Source organism: Aspergillus oryzae, chromosome 4 (assembly GCF_000184455.2).
Source record: "Aspergillus oryzae RIB40 DNA, chromosome 4".
In the NCBI taxonomy this organism is placed as follows: Eukaryota; Fungi; Ascomycota; class Eurotiomycetes; order Eurotiales; family Aspergillaceae; genus Aspergillus; species Aspergillus oryzae.
In genome coordinates, this window is record NC_036438.1 from 3,345,929 (window position 1) to 3,361,266 (window position 15,338).

Sequence of the window (15,338 nt, forward strand, 5' to 3'; positions counted from 1 at the left end):
GAATACTTGTGACACGGGAGAATGGCTGTGCTTGGTATTTTATCTGAATGGAAGATGGCCTCCGCCTAGCAATGCAAGGAAAACTGATATTATCCAAAGACTTATAATCCCCAATATTGTACAGAGACGAAAAAAAATACCAGGACTGGAATCAGCGAACTCCATCTCGATGGCTTAAAGTGTGGGATTCTAAATAAACCTTTGACTTCTCCGAGGTTGAGATATTTTAGTTAACACCAGAAGGGGCGTAGGAGAATGTCCAAGGAATAGCTCTTGGTAGGATAACTTTTGTATTTGAAATGTATTAATAGTTTCTTTACACCTTAGTTGTTCCAAGAATCTTTGTACTTCCTGGCTCCTCTCTAGGTCCTGATCTATATTCCACTAATAAATTGAGCGCGTAGTCAAGGTATTACTTCTAGAAGCGGTACTATCAGCTGGGCAGTATTTTATTGTATCTAAAGCAGAAGGGTTCAAAACTGGTGTCAGTTTAGTTTCTTTACAAATCGCTCCAGAAAAGGTTGATTGGAATACAGATCACTCAGTTCTTTTAGCCATGGTAACAATAATATGTTTCTTTAGCGCAGTAATACAATACCTAAGGGTTGGACACAGTGTATCTCCGCTATACTTTACGAGAAACACTGCCTGTGTTCAAAGATACACCGATTTAGACTTCAAGACATACACTAGCCCAAGAACACTACTCTATAACAGAGGCGGCACAAGTCTAGGGTTCTACCTAAGGTGGATCTTGTATTATAGCCACTACACAGTATTATAGCGTAGCCTTATTGTCCAGGAACCAAGGCAATGTGACGGTACTGGTAGACGTGATACAGAATGGCCCCTTGGTTAAAATCCCCTCCACAAAAAGTTCATTATCATGGCAGCCGTCTGGTAATTTCGTTTCTTTAAAGTATATCACCAGACCGAAGAAAGTCTAATCAATACGAAAGGCACGGCGGTGTAAGCATCAACACAGTAACTGTTGCTGTCACTTTCCAGGGATACAATGAGTTTTCTAATACAATGGAGGTATTGTAGACTAGGAGTCTGGTACGAAAACTATACATCTACTTTGTAGTACTAAGAAAAGAGATAAATATTTATTCTGAGATGCTGGGTATATATATCATGTTTTCCTCCAGGACTTGGTAATCATTCTCATATGAAATCCTCTCAAGACGTTCGAAATTGAATATCAATATGTCTCATTTTTGACCATTAAAAATTCCTCCTCATCGTTCTAGTTTCTTCGCATCCGCCTAAGAAAATTAGCATATGTTGGGGGATTCTCAGTTATGGGTCTCTTTTCCCGTATAAGGCTTAACCAGAGACAAGTAGAAGTGGCTGCGCACCCATGGGCCAAGAATTACGCAATCATCGAGATTGATATACCACACGCGGGGTACCATGATAACAGCGAAATGTTATCTACCTTTTCTGTGATCTCGAAATGCATAAAACAGCTTAACAGTCCCCCAGACTCATTCAATGCCCCTGTTCTGCCCACTGAGAAAAAATATGGGAGAGTTTGTTGCAGAGTAAGAACGGTTTCTCTAGACACGGCCGTCGAGCATCTAAAGCAATATCTAGTGGAGATGAGGTATTGCTTGACAAACCCCGTTATGCTACCATCTGGACCTATCAAAATGCCACTTAAATGCCGCCGTGACAAGAACTCTCCCGCTCTACTAGTAATCAGGTGGTGCGAGGGCGGGAAGAACAGGCTATGCTTCAGCCCAACAGTTATTGGTATCCCAAAACTAGAGGGCTGGGAGATCTTTCTGGATGAATGTGAAGAAGATGCCAACTCTATTGTGATGGCTGAGAAATTGTGGATTGCATAGTATACGGAAGATATCTGATGTGTCTTATAGTTTCGACACCAATAAATGTGACCTTTTCAATATATAAGTGAGTTCATTTGTCTTCTGAAGTGGGTTCCCACATTACCCCACCATCAAGGTTGTAAATCTAGGCTTAGAGAAACAGTATAGACATCTTGCCCCGCGAAGCTCAGAGCTGTACTTATTCTCATATTGCCCTTCAAATGCTGCGCAATGAAGATAGCTGAATTCCGGAGAGAAGCCAGAAAAGCTATAGGTCCAGCAGGTTCTTGGTAGTTTTCTGCCCAGTCTATCATAAAGGAAAGCACTTTTTACTACTCGAGACCGATGAAAGAGAGTAGGCAATACGCCATTATGATCCGATGACGATGACCACCCCTCACGGGACTAAGGAGACATGCATATCTCAACTTATCGTCGAGTAATTTGGCAATTTAGGATCTTTCTACCTAACGGTAAGTATTAGTCCCCGAGTCTATAACACATTTCCAACTATTCATATATGCAGCATAGCCTACTCCACAGCAGAATGACAGCTGAAGTTGCGAGTTACCACAGTCTGGAACTTCCAACGTCTATTATATAATCTTCTAAGTAGGACGTGGGATGGGTGCCGACTCCGGATGAGATGGCACTAGAATGGGTACAGGACTTGACGGCCTGCGCCGAAAGTGGTTCGAGGATGAAAGTATATTCGAGGAAGGTGATCAGAACTAGACAGGTAGTTAGCGGCCTAACTTCGTGTTCAGAACTTATCGTCAGTCGATATCATCCTTTATCATTCACAAGCTTGTCTTGTGAAGTTCATGCTACGGAGGAAAGACATGGTGGGCAATCGAGAGGGGCTTTCCAACGATATGTATTCACAGAAATAATTCTATATTGACTCGTGATATACATCGCAGTTTAAAATTATATCCAGAGATATTGCGCCAGGGGCGTTTTTATTTGATTAAAAAATAGCAACTGTCTATTCTTGTCGTATTCCCATAATATCGAGCTATCAGTTGTACTTTGTAGCCTGCCCCTCAATACATATATATTTGTACTCTGCAGGAGGCGTTCAGCGGAAAAAAGCTGGGCAGTAAACAAATCTCTCTCGTCATATTCTCCCTTTCATTTATAAGTGACCTCTTCCTTTCGTATTTGCTTATGGTGGGTTATTTAATTTGCAATTATGAATAGCTTTATCTAGAGCTTATTTTGCATACAGAACAAGTTACCACTGTTGTATTTCCATTATGTAATATACTGTGAGTAATACCATAACTTCAAGAGAGAAATACTGATCTATAATCCCTGCATTTTAATAGTATAACCCTCCTCTACTGTTGTATTTTATTAACATTAACTAACATGTAGACATTTATATATCAAAATCTCCAGGTTTAAGTCTCTCTTGTTTCCCTTCGCTACTATTTTCTATTCTTACCCAAAGCTCCGGAAGCACAGATGTTCCATTACCTAGGTTTAGCATTTTAACCCGATGAGACCTACAGCGCATATGGACACCCAAGATAGCCAGATGGCTCGGACTACAACGCTTCCACCAACTCCAGAAAAGGAAAGCAGGTCGATGAAGGCGTATTGTACAAGAGAAAGAAACAAAATCCGTTTAACAGCTCCCTTCAGCCAATTAACTAAGCACCTGGCGCATATCCCTATCAAAGACATGAATAATTGGGTACACCGGCCCATAGAGGTCCGTCGCTATGAAGTCGCCAAAAGAGATGGCAAAGTTACAAAGCCTATGAATTCTTTTTTTCTCTATCGACAAGCTTATAATGAGCGAGCTAAGGAATGGCTAGCGCAGAGCAATCAAGCTATATTATCTATAGCATTTGGGCAGAGCTGGAGGATGGAATCCCAAGAGATTCGAAGCAGATTTGAACAATTGGCTAGTATCGATAGAAAGAATTGTATGGAGGTGGACCCTAGGTGGTCATTACGAAGGGTTGATATCAGGGGAGGTCAGAACAAAATACTGGGCAGCACAATCAGTCCCGGTTCTGCTGAATCACAGTATTCCTTTATAATGCGAGCTTCCACTCCAGAACGTAGGAGCGGCAAGAATAGCGATTACACAGACCCCTCACGAACAGTTCTTGACAGCCTTGCTCCAAAACTTCTCCCCCCTCCTATACAAGTGGGGTGCCCACGCACCTGTACATGCGAAAATGATGTTGACACATCATGTTATGAATGTGTCAACAATGAGGCTGCGATGCTGGACGGTATGCAATTTGGGCCACCTTCTTTACTCGAGACATCAGTGAAGTCATACTCAGACTTCATTTCATCGCTATGTCCAGGTTGTACGCCGGGCTCTAGTACTGGCAGAGGGGTTGATTATCGGTTTCTAGGTTCATCGGAAAAGCCATCATATGAGGTTTCTGAACATTTACAATGCCCCGCCCTGTTCCATGGTGTGCCGCTGCAATCTCAAGCAGATAGCTGCTATGATCCTCTAGGGCTACCATCAATACCTCCATCGACCATTCATCACCCTATAACTGCTTCCCAACTTAATATGGAACCACCGTTAACAGAGGATCTACAACCTAGTGAAGCTTATGCGTCAGCATCTAAAGGAGATATGGAGCAGTTTGATTCTTGGATTAACTATGAAGCATTTGATGTATAAGATGTTAGAAACTCCCTATCATGAATTATGTTAGAGCATCAGCGTTTCTTTCCAAATCCATTATTTTACCATCTGTTAATGTTCTGTGAGGAAAACTTTGTCCCATACTCTCTACTTATAATAAAGGAACTGTATTTATCTGTCGTTATATGTTGTCGCTGCCCTAAAGATGATGCTGCCTTGGGGTATGAACACAGCTTTAGAGATCTTGACCCAACCTTTCCAGTTTAGAGGTACAATTTCATCAGGGAAGCGTATAAGAGATGAAACTAGTGTCTGGGAATCTCGTAGGCCTTAAAAGTCGAAGATACATAGTTGCTTCCACGTGCCCCTCCCGTCTGCTCAAAGGTCTTAAAAGCAAGGATCGACTTTACAATGGTCCATATAATATCTGCTAAAGCATTACTTAATCTTCTTATCCAAATCTACATATAAAGTAAAGCTTTATATTAATTGGAAAACAGAACATTGAAGTTGATTCACATATGTATAGAGTAAGTAAGTAAAGCAGCCCAGTTGCAGTCCAAAGGACAGGGTTCGTAGATGGATGCTTATTGCTGCGGCAATATGGTCATTCAATTGGCAGCTTTCCTCTAATTACTGCTTTTATCACAATGTTCCCTAGGCCTGTCCATCACAAGCTAGAGTTCCACCTTGATTGGACAGGATATCATCTATTACAATTAGTAGGTCCTTGAGCAGCTGACACATCGCATACATACCAAGGTTCAGGGGAGAAGACGGGGCAATCACCCCTTTTCCTCTATAGCACATGCATTGTATTTGGGTCCCTGCTAACATACAGAAGCCACACTCAAGGTTCCCAATAGCGTTCGCGCTGTGAAGTATGAGCTTCCGTGGGAAGGTAAATCATAGAGTGCGATACGTACCCTCTGACGAGAGTGCCTTCTTTATGGCCGAGGCACTTGTTTAAATCAACTGTGGTATGGCGTTCCTTGTCGGGGCTTTCCTGGCATTTGGCGAATAGCATGGATCCCTCAAGCTCATAAGAGCTGCATGTTTTCGAAAAATGCGCCGCATAGCTTTTTCCGAGCCCAAGGAGTACGAAAATAAAAGCTTGCACACGCATTCTGTTGGTCTAGGAAGAAATTGTATATCTTGTATGTAACTAGTATAGGTGTATACGATTGAGAAGGAAAGAGAACGTATTGTGTTGGGAAATGCTCAGGGTATTTGCTCAATATATATATCCGACGAGATGTTTCCCAAAGCTAATATTATGCTCAACTACCTACATCTCGTCATGGTAGTTAATTTCGATGTAAAATTGTTTGCATTTACTGATATTGGACATAGCATTATTGGTTCTTTACGAGGCTTTTTCTTTCGCGCATATACTGCTACCTAGGAGATTCTCCTCTTTGTGCGTTTATCCCGTTCTGTACCCTGTACTGTAACTGGATAATAGAACCGATAAGTAGCTCCACGACGTAATCTGTTATGTATTGGTGATATAATTATACTGATCACACATCTTTGTCCTAATACAATACAGATGATTTATAGTGCTACCTCAGTGTAGCCAAAGATCGCTCTGTACTAGTACGACGTAATATATATACATATATAAAGGCTGTATTACTGACAATAAACATGAGGAAGCGTATCATATTGGTAAAGATAAATGAGTAATTTAATCCTACGTAAAACTGTCACCTATGGCGTGTCAAAACAAATCCATTCATACATCATACCCGAGTTCGTTCCATAGTTTCGAAACCTTACACACGTAAGATCCTCGATCTGGTTTCCGTTTTGCAGGATGGCTGCTGGGGTGGAGATTCGGACAGCGAAAGAATTCATGTACATATCTCTATTTTCCAATTCTTGGCATAATGGGAAATAGTATATTCTAATCCAGCACTTCCGGGTGATAAATGGTCTAAAAAACGTTACAGGCTATACGGATACCGGTGTTACCACTTACACCCTTTGATTGTTTCAGCAAGCCCTGATGTGAAACCAAGTGGCTGGATTTGGAATATAATGGAACAACGATTTCTTGAATAATACCATATCCTGTACCGACATGTACTATTACATGTATCCAGGTAATTTTGGTCCTTGGCTTGGACTATCTGAACTAAGGACAAGTGGCGATTTGGCCATATTTACGAGATTGTACAGAAACCGCTGGATACGTCAATATTTGCAAGAGAACATTAGCTTTTCTGGTCCAGAGAGATAAAGAAACAAAGAGACACCAGTATAATAATCTATAGTGTATGAAACCCTATTATACAGATCTGGCCATTATTGTACCATAAACGCAACTGTAGCGTTTTAGCTGTAGAAGAAGCAACTGAACGATGCTCAGTAGGAAATTACATGAGACTTTTATCTCTAATCCTGTTCAGGCATACGGTAGAGCTACCTGTGAGTGAGGAATAGGTGCATTCAGAACTGCATTGACCGAAATTGGGCGGCCTTGTGTATGGGAGATTACGTCGAATTGTGGTACGTACAACACAAATGCTTCTATTCGAGAGTTTCTGGAGAACTGCATTTAGATAGTGATCCAGCTAGTTAAGATATATCATCTTCAGACTAGTTGTATGGCATATAATGCTAAGATTGAGTTGATAATCAAGTGGTGTAAACATTTTCTCTGAGTTGCATTTCTGCAATTACAGAAAGATGGAGTCAATCAGATCGAGATATGTAGTATGACACAGTGATATGCCATAAGGAATACCATTCTCTCGCCAATAGTGTGCATATATCTAATGAACAGATTATCCAGCCCCGCGTATATAATCATCTAAGCACAAGGTTTGACATTATTATTTTATATCATGTCGTTGCTATTAGTATCGCAAACGTCAAGGCCCCAAAAGCTGAGATAACGAGATTCAGCATTCCGAAGACAGTTCTTGAGCTCCACCAGAGCGTCTTCCATTCTGTGGAACATGGTGTACATTTCTTCCCGAAACTGAAGCAGAGCATGCTTTGTTTCTGTGTGCCAGGCAAGCTCGGCTTTTAGGTAGCTGTTTTCGTAGGCCAGGTCTTCAACTCGTTTTTTCAAGCTTCGTGGAGGGAGTTTTGACTGCTGGAGGCGCGATTGGAGGCGCTCTATGTTTGAGGAAGTGCCCCCGTTCTGCAGTATCAGGTGGTCTTGCGGGGTAATCTCCTCCTCAATAGGATAGAGGACGTGGCATGTATAAGAATCCATATGTCATTCAAGACTAAGTGGAGCAGAGGACTTAAGATGCTGAAGATGGGAATGTTAGATGTGGAAAGGTTTCAACTGCGCGATAGAATTCATACCCTATAAAAGACTCGTGGTCAGCGAGCCACCGACAGGCAGGTATATAAATGCTAGTCAACAGTACGGTACGACCCTGCACTCTCGAAGAATAAGTGTGAAGGAAGGAAGCACTGACAGCGAATTTAATGCGCTCTCGGCGTTGGTACTGTAGTGAATCGTATACCAAAAGATCCGTACGGTCGTACTACAGTATAGTTCGACCAGCCTTACTGAATATAGCTCAACCACACTATGGTATGGGTACTTTGTAATTACTGTTAAGGAATGATGAACTAAATGTGAAAAACATGAACGAAATACAGTGACATTATGTTCTAGCTCTTTTATACATTGCTGGTCAAAAAACCTTCACACCGCTCAAGGGCCTAACTATCACTCTGCACAGGTAGTTGAGGTACTAAGCTAGTATCGATGGAAATACCATTTGGAACAACTGAGTCCCAGCTGTTCTCGCTCTCAACGAGTGGAGAGCTTGATTGGAAACCGGTTGGAATTGATGCTGCTAGAGGCATCATGACTTCATCCTTGGTTTTAGCCACCGTACCAAGATCTTTGGTTGTCTCCTGGTGCCGAAGGTTATCCAGATGTAGCGGGAAGAAATCGAGAGGTCTCTGACCGAAAGATGTTCCCGAAGACTCAGTTTCTATTGCTTTTCTCACAAGCATATCGTTAACATGGAATAAAATTGAGACACGGGACTCGAGCTCTTGGGACTTTGCTCGTTCCATGATCAGCTCCTGCTGAAGTATCTCGACTTCTTCGGACATCTTCAATAGTTGAACTTCAAGCAAACCTTTTAGCGACTCTGCCTTGGCAAGCTTTTCTTGCAACTGGGTGAATTGATGCCGTTCGTTCTGCAGCCGTGCGCTTTCTGCGCTCAGACGAGACTCTAATTGCTTTTGGCGTAACACAGACTCCTTTTCGCGATGAACGAATACATTGACAAGTCCAAGAATCTCTTCATTATGGCTTGACTGGTTGCGGAAGATCTTTAGAACATCTTAGTAAGTCAATATAGCATCGTCGTCTTGGCAGTGTACTTACCGGTGGCGACATGTTCTGCATTGGCAACGACGCCATCATGGTGCTTTTTTTTGATTCACTACTCAAAGAATACATACGAATTCCATGACATCCTATCTCGGTGTAACTGATGGAAATGTCTTATACCTTAAGTCTAGCTGAGAATAGAGCTTTCAGGGTATCGGTTATGCATGTTTGATCCGTACCTCGGTCGTTCGCCAGATTGTACAGGTAATAGTTGTATCCAGTTTCTCAATTCGTGTTACAAGTATACAGAAAGGCTTGGCCCACATTGTATTAGTACCATTACAGCTAATTCTTTCATGTCAATGAATCGTACGCTACTGTTTTGCTGGATACATGAAATTCATGCAAACAAAGGCTCAACTACAGCGTATTTCATCTGTAAACAAAACATGCCATTCCTGTACTTCGCCAAATGCCAAGGCCATCAATACCGTGTCACCCTTCATTTTCCTGCTCCTTCTCATGCCCATTCCCGAGCCTGTTTCGACCGCGCGGCTGGGATAAGCCGAAGATTAGGTAGCGAAACCTCTTGCAGGCGTCATCTACCCCTGACATTAAGTTATTCATCCATTCTTTCTCCCTCTGAAAGGTGTTGCCCAAGTCATTCATCCATTTTGAGAGATTTTCGACCTTGTCTGGCAGGTCAAGTAGCTCATCAACGATTCCGGCAAAGGCATTGACCCTGACGTCCATTTTATCTAGCCTTTCGGCCAATATGTTCATTCTTTCGTTAAGTGTCTTGTCTACGCCCTCTTTTCTCGCCTGTTCTAGCCTGTTTACCGTGGCCTCCATCTGTAGTAACTTCCGCAAAATTAGCTGGCTTGTAGGGATTAGTGGCTCTTGTCCATAAGAAAACCGTTGAAGGGAACTTACTCTGTAGACTCAGAGTGTATCAGGCCAGCAAGGCTTTAAAGATTGTTAAATAATGCGAAATAACTGGATACGACAAACCTACCTAGAATCGTGGTCATACGTAGTGCTACCATTCACTTGAAGTTCGTAACGATCACCCTGGCCCAGTTCGGCTGCATCGCGTGAAGACGGATGGGCTGTCTGTGACGTGCCTCCTGTTCCATCGATATCGTCGATACCAGTAACTGAGATGTTTTGGTCGTTGAACATGTCCTGACACATGAGACGACTATAGTTCGGCTGCTCATCACCAATACCGGAATCAGTAGCATTGTACGTGAGAGGCGGAAAGTCGTACATGTTGAACGGAAGCAACATGGGGTTGGAGGTGTGGGCTCAACACTCTACTTCCAAGCGGCCCAACTTTATAGCAACGTCACAAAGGACTGTCAAAAGCTAGGTTCCAAGTCTTTGAATTCAAGGAATCTTAGCCGTCTATTGAGACTCATTTGGAAACACCTCTCAATCGCCTTTCAGAGAACCCCTGCAATTTCGGTTGGTGCATCATCTATCACGCTAAGGGCCCAGAGGAACGGTAACGGAGCGAGGGGTGTCATTATACGTCCATCGAAAGGAAACGTAAGTTCAAACATGAGAGGTAAATACTCAGCCAGCGCGGCTGTAATTTCTTTTTTGTGACTTGCAGAGGCGTCAGTACCTCAACAGAATCCGTTTCTTGCGACTGAGGCCAGTCTGATATACCAGAAGGCTACACATGGTTTTGAAGCGGTTAATCTTCTCACCTGAAGAACGAGCGACAGGATTCTTGAAAGGTCGGCTACATGCCCTAGCAGGCTAATAAGTGGCGCCCATAATTCAGGGATAACATGGAAATAAATAGTACAACGATCACTTAGCGAATCAAATCATGGGGCTGGAGACACAAGAAAGCTCAACACGTCGATAACATGGACTATTATAAAGGAGTAATGATTGTGCGAAATTTTTTCACGGCCTACCGTTTGTGTATTGGTGGTATGGGATTGTTTGTTTGTCTCATCCGAGCCCTTACTGAAACGAACAAAAGGACCTCAAAGCAAAGAGGGATTGAGGATTTTTTCCATAAATAAGGAGGTGCTTTCCCTCCCTCCGAGATCAAGAAGCATTCGTATGATACAGTAAGCTTTAAAGATGCGTCCGAAAACCGACACTAGCTGGCTAGACGTGGGTGTGGGTGAGAATGGAAGCTATGTCATCCGGGATTACGGACGACTAGACGAAGTGGTCTCCGAGTTGACTCAACCCCGCCAACAGTATCCTTTCTTATCGGTATTCCTAGGTGGGAAGAACAAAGACATTGCGCTCCAGGCAATTTTCCCCCAAAACAATATCAGAAGGACCCAGCCTAGCTCGCGAATTGGTTTGCGGTACGATATAACATCCTCCAACAGTGAGAGTCCGATTTTATTCGCCGATGGCAACGTTACTCCCACCAAGGGTGTCTTAGGCGCTATGCCAGGGGTACATGATTACCCGATCACATGGCCCATCAGCTCCACCGATAATGCATCGAGATTGGTCTATGCACGGTTAATTTTTCTTTTTGCTGATCTCGTGTGCCTTTTCGCCGACGATTTCCCAGACCTTATGTCAGTAGCTCATTTCTTGGTAGACTGCGTTTCCATGCGATCTGCATCGCTGATGCTTGTTGCGGTCCGACCACGGGTGCTTGTGGTTCTAATGGGCAACCCAGACCGCAGCGAACGCAACGGCCCACTTCAACAATTCTATAAGCAACTTTACGAGGCCGACTCCACCCACCTCTCTGAGTGCTTTTCCCATATCAATGTTGTATACCTTGACCCCATCCAGTCCGATTCCTTAAGGTACGATAGCGTGCGCACATGGATTCATAACCAGAAGGAGAACATACAAATTGTACGGCGAGAGAATTGGTCACAAGTCAACGCAGTGCAGTTACAGGCTTTATTCACATCGGCGATCCGGAATCTAGTATCGCAAAACCAGGCTTTCTTTGACTTTGTGAAGACTTCTCGCGAATGGAACCCTGTAGGGGCGGGATTGAGCGATCATGTTGCGCACTTTCTCGAAGTGGGTCATCGGGAAGAATGCAAATTCGAGATCCTACTCTCTTCCCTAGTGTCTGCGCTAATATTAGACCACTGTCTACCCGGAATGATGTGTATGTCTTCCACCCACTCCTTTCCTTTGTTCTCTCGGGTTTCTCTCTCTTCATCCGATTGGCTGTGGGTCAAGCTCCCACCCTATTCTGTGACCCTTACAGCAACTTGCATATTATCTGTTCTAACTGGACACAGTAATGGATCCACATGCCGTCTTCCAAACTTTATACCATGATCCTGTCCTCCGAGCGTTCCGTCATCGCCAGGCGCCAAGATTTTCCAAATCTGTACCAGAGTTGGTTTCTTTGATAGAGCAAGAATTTGTGACGCAGTACCATATTTATGCCTCGGGAGAGCAGTCATCCATTGAATATCGGCGGCAGCATCTTCTATCTACAAACCATGAACTGTGCCGTGTTCAATCCGACAAGATATGCCTTTACTGTTTGGTTCGTACTGCACAGCACTCACAGGTGTGTTGTCACACCATATGTGATCTATGCCCACAGTTATTCGGGAACGCGGCGCCCGACGCAGAGTATCAGTTCTCGATGGTAGGTTGCCTGCTTTGCAACTCCCGGGCTGTCACTACAATTGATGTTCTCCCTCCTACTATGAATCCAACCGTCTTGGCGATTGACGGGGGTGGAGTTCGTGGAGGCATCCCGTTGGAGTATCTGCTTTTGATACAAGAAAGCCTGGGCCCGGAATGTAAGCTAGCTGATCTTGTGGACTTGGCCGTGGGATCTAGTTCTGGTGAGTACAGACTCTCCATACCCCGAAGTCGAGGGTGTGTGTCTTGTTTTTCCTGTAGATTCCTTTGTTCCTATCTGCCACATCTTCTGGAACCAACTGAGTAACGATGACAGGGGGGTTGATCGTATTGGGGTTAGTTGCTATGGGTTGGGATGTATCCACTTGCTCCAAGAAGTTTGACCGTCTTGCGCGGCGTATTTTTCGCGAGCGCCGACAACCCGCTATATCGTGGCTACTTCGCTTGATTCTCCGTCGCGATTCTCTCTTAGGCGACATTCCCAAGTGGTTATCATGATTTTTCCATGACAGCTGCTATGATGCGAGGCTATTCGACGACTGCTTACAGGAGGCATTCGGTGGAGACAGGCGTATTTTTGAGCCAGTCAAAGATAAGCTTAGTGCACGATGGCGCTCAGGGGCCAAATTTGGTGTCGTTGCCACTAGCATCGCTAGGGAGACCAAATCCTTTGTATTTGGTAACTTTAACGCAGTGAACTGGTTCGATCTCAATCATGGTGGAGAACGCCCATCCTTCCTGTTCGGGGACTCTTGCTAACTATGGTAATCAAGGGTATGAACTTTTCCGAGCAAATAAAAGAAATAACGAACCTCTTTTATGGGAAGCGTAAGTGGGCCGCCAAGAAGCCAAGACATCGTGTCATCTGATAACGTACAGGGCGAGAGCTACAGCTGCGGCTCCATTGTAAGTAGCATTCACCATAGTACTTTTCTCTAAGTCAAATTGCTCTTCCCGGTTGACCCGGTGCCTCGGTCACAGTTCGGAGACATGGAAAGAAGCAGAAAGTTCTCTTCAGAGGCTGACTGATCACCCCAGCTATTTTTCCACTGCGCAACTCCGAGATATTGGGTCATTCCAGGACGGGGGCTTGCAGGACAATTTTGCTGCTGGTATTGCTGCGAGAATTAGCCGGCGTATCTGGCCTTCTAGGGTAGGAATTGCAAGGTTGGTCTCCATGGGTACAGGCGAAGCTGCTTCCCGCCCCGACCAGACACCGCATTTTCGGCATGTTTTCCGGGATAGCTTCCTTCGAAGGGGCTTTGATGCTTTTATGTCCAACCTAGATACTAAGGCTAAATGGCTGCAAATGGTCGACCAGCTTGACTGTACTGTTCGAGGTGACTATTTACGGATGGATGTTTCGCTGGGTGGCATGCCGTGCACCCTTGATAATGCGGAAATTATGGATGACTACCGTAACCTGGTCATTCTCCAGCCAGGAAGTGCGCGACTAGCTAAGGAGGCGGCCATTGGTCTACTTGTGGCTCGTTTCTTTTTTACACTAGACGGCGATTTCGAAAAACCGGTTATCGGGTTGGACCTATGGTACCATGGCACAATCCGGTGCAAGGGTCCAGCCATGGCTGTTGTTGAGGCCTTACGGCGGTTGAGTCTGGATAATGTAGATTTCGTGACCGATTCTGAGACTCTTGGAGCGTTTGGCGGCGTACAAGATATCTGTCCTGCCTGTGGACGTTATTCGAAAACTGTTTCGTTCACCTTACGCCATCCCGGTGAGATCATGAACATTTACATGCGTGTAAACCAGCACAAGCAGTGGAGGATAAGCGGGTTCCCGGCTAGCATGTCATCTTTTGCGGAGAAACAGTATCTGTACGATCAATTCGGCCGTCTTGATCACGGACGGCCTGCTACAACGCCTTGTAACACATGTAACCCTGCAGCTGACTCTTTTCGCGGCAAACGCAGGAAACGGACGTCGGTAACATCCACGGAGGAGCGGAGAAACAAACGGGTGTGTATTGCAGGGGACGTTGCAGACTAGTGTGACGACAAGTTGGCTAGTGCGGAATAGGGTATATTTTACCTGACAGGTCTTTGTATCTTATTACTGCTTTCTTTTGTTCCACGTTTGTATTACCGTTCTTTCGATGATATTCTACATTTTCTTTCACTGTCGTTTAAGTTTCGTAAAGATCTTCCTCTTTATTTTTCTTCTCATGCATCCAATTCTTCCTACCTCCTTCGGTGTCAATTACCTATCAAAACCAATTGAAACATATACGCATATATAGTTTGCCATACCCGCACCATACTGCCTTACCTGAAACTACCTGCACGGTTTGGACAGCTCGTCTCCGGCCGGACAGTACTTGTCCCGATAGACGTCGCCATGGTAAACTCTGTTTTCACTCAGCAAACGTATGAGCATTTTAATAAAACGGTGACGACTATTGTGGACAGAGCATTTGAGCTGTCACTCTTCCACGATTGCAAGGTTTACGTCCTCGTAGAACACTCTCGTGGGAGCCTTGTTTTTAACTCAGTTGACGATCATTCCTGGCCATTTTCGGACATGTCGCTGGTAAGTTATACTTTCTGATTCTTTTTCTTTTCTTTTCTTTTCTTCTACGTATTGACACATTCTCGGATGTGCCTAGGATACTGGCAAGTTACCAGTAACAAGGATTCATGGCACTGACTTGGCTCACCTCCGATTCACCGAGTCAGAAAGAAAGGAATTCATTCAGCTATGGCTATTTTTCCATTACCTGCTATGCCGTCTGGATCCCCGGCAGCCGGTCGAGGCATACTTACCAGACGTAAAAGATCCTGACGATAACTGTTTGGAGAATCTTGAACCTGACAACTAAAGATTGGAAATCGGTGTATCATTGGATATTAGTGGTTGACTGTCTGTATTGCCTCAATGTCATATAATGATACTATGTAAAATACGCGTATGACCGTACCCAGCCACCCAAGAGCG

The 15,338-nt window shown here is 44.2% G+C and overlaps 6 protein-coding genes across 6 annotated transcripts; 2 read left to right on the forward strand and 4 right to left on the reverse strand.

Moving 5' to 3' along the window:
• Window positions 1-3,671: 3,671 nt before the first annotated feature.
• AO090102000438 (CVNH domain-containing protein) lies at window positions 3,672-5,587 on the reverse strand (the record flags this gene model as incomplete). Its single annotated transcript, XM_023236821.1, has 3 exons — window positions 3,672-3,751; window positions 5,220-5,260; window positions 5,388-5,587. The coding sequence occupies 3 exons, from the start codon at window positions 5,585-5,587 to the stop codon at window positions 3,672-3,674; spliced, it is 321 nt and encodes a 106-aa protein (XP_023091816.1).
• Window positions 5,588-7,306: 1,719 nt separating this feature from the next.
• AO090102000436 (uncharacterized protein) lies at window positions 7,307-7,690 on the reverse strand (the record flags this gene model as incomplete). The annotated part of the gene is made up of 1 exon (XM_001822562.1): window positions 7,307-7,690. The coding sequence occupies one exon, from the start codon at window positions 7,688-7,690 to the stop codon at window positions 7,307-7,309; it is 384 nt and encodes a 127-aa protein (XP_001822614.1).
• Window positions 7,691-8,151: 461 nt separating this feature from the next.
• On the reverse strand, window positions 8,152-9,102 carry AO090102000435 (uncharacterized protein; the record flags this gene model as incomplete). Its single annotated transcript, XM_023236822.1, is given in 4 exon segments — window positions 8,152-8,775; window positions 8,831-8,888; window positions 8,908-8,936; window positions 9,016-9,102. 4 exon segments carry the CDS (start codon window positions 9,100-9,102, stop codon window positions 8,152-8,154), a joined length of 798 nt encoding a protein of 265 aa, XP_023091815.1.
• A 169-nt stretch (window positions 9,103-9,271) lies between these two features.
• On the reverse strand, window positions 9,272-10,066 carry AO090102000434 (uncharacterized protein; the record flags this gene model as incomplete). Its single annotated transcript, XM_023236823.1, has 2 exons — window positions 9,272-9,710; window positions 9,792-10,066. 2 exons carry the CDS (start codon window positions 10,064-10,066, stop codon window positions 9,272-9,274), a joined length of 714 nt encoding a protein of 237 aa, XP_023091814.1.
• Window positions 10,067-10,879: 813 nt separating this feature from the next.
• Window positions 10,880-12,833, forward strand: AO090102000433 (uncharacterized protein; the record flags this gene model as incomplete). The annotated part of the gene is made up of 3 exons (XM_023236824.1): window positions 10,880-11,891; window positions 12,028-12,622; window positions 12,764-12,833. The coding sequence occupies 3 exons, from the start codon at window positions 10,880-10,882 to the stop codon at window positions 12,831-12,833; spliced, it is 1,677 nt and encodes a 558-aa protein (XP_023091813.1).
• Window positions 12,834-13,562: 729 nt separating this feature from the next.
• AO090102000431 (uncharacterized protein) lies at window positions 13,563-14,393 on the forward strand (the record flags this gene model as incomplete). The annotated part of the gene is made up of 1 exon (XM_023236825.1): window positions 13,563-14,393. The coding sequence occupies one exon, from the start codon at window positions 13,563-13,565 to the stop codon at window positions 14,391-14,393; it is 831 nt and encodes a 276-aa protein (XP_023091812.1).
• Between the last annotated feature and the right edge of the window lie 945 nt (window positions 14,394-15,338).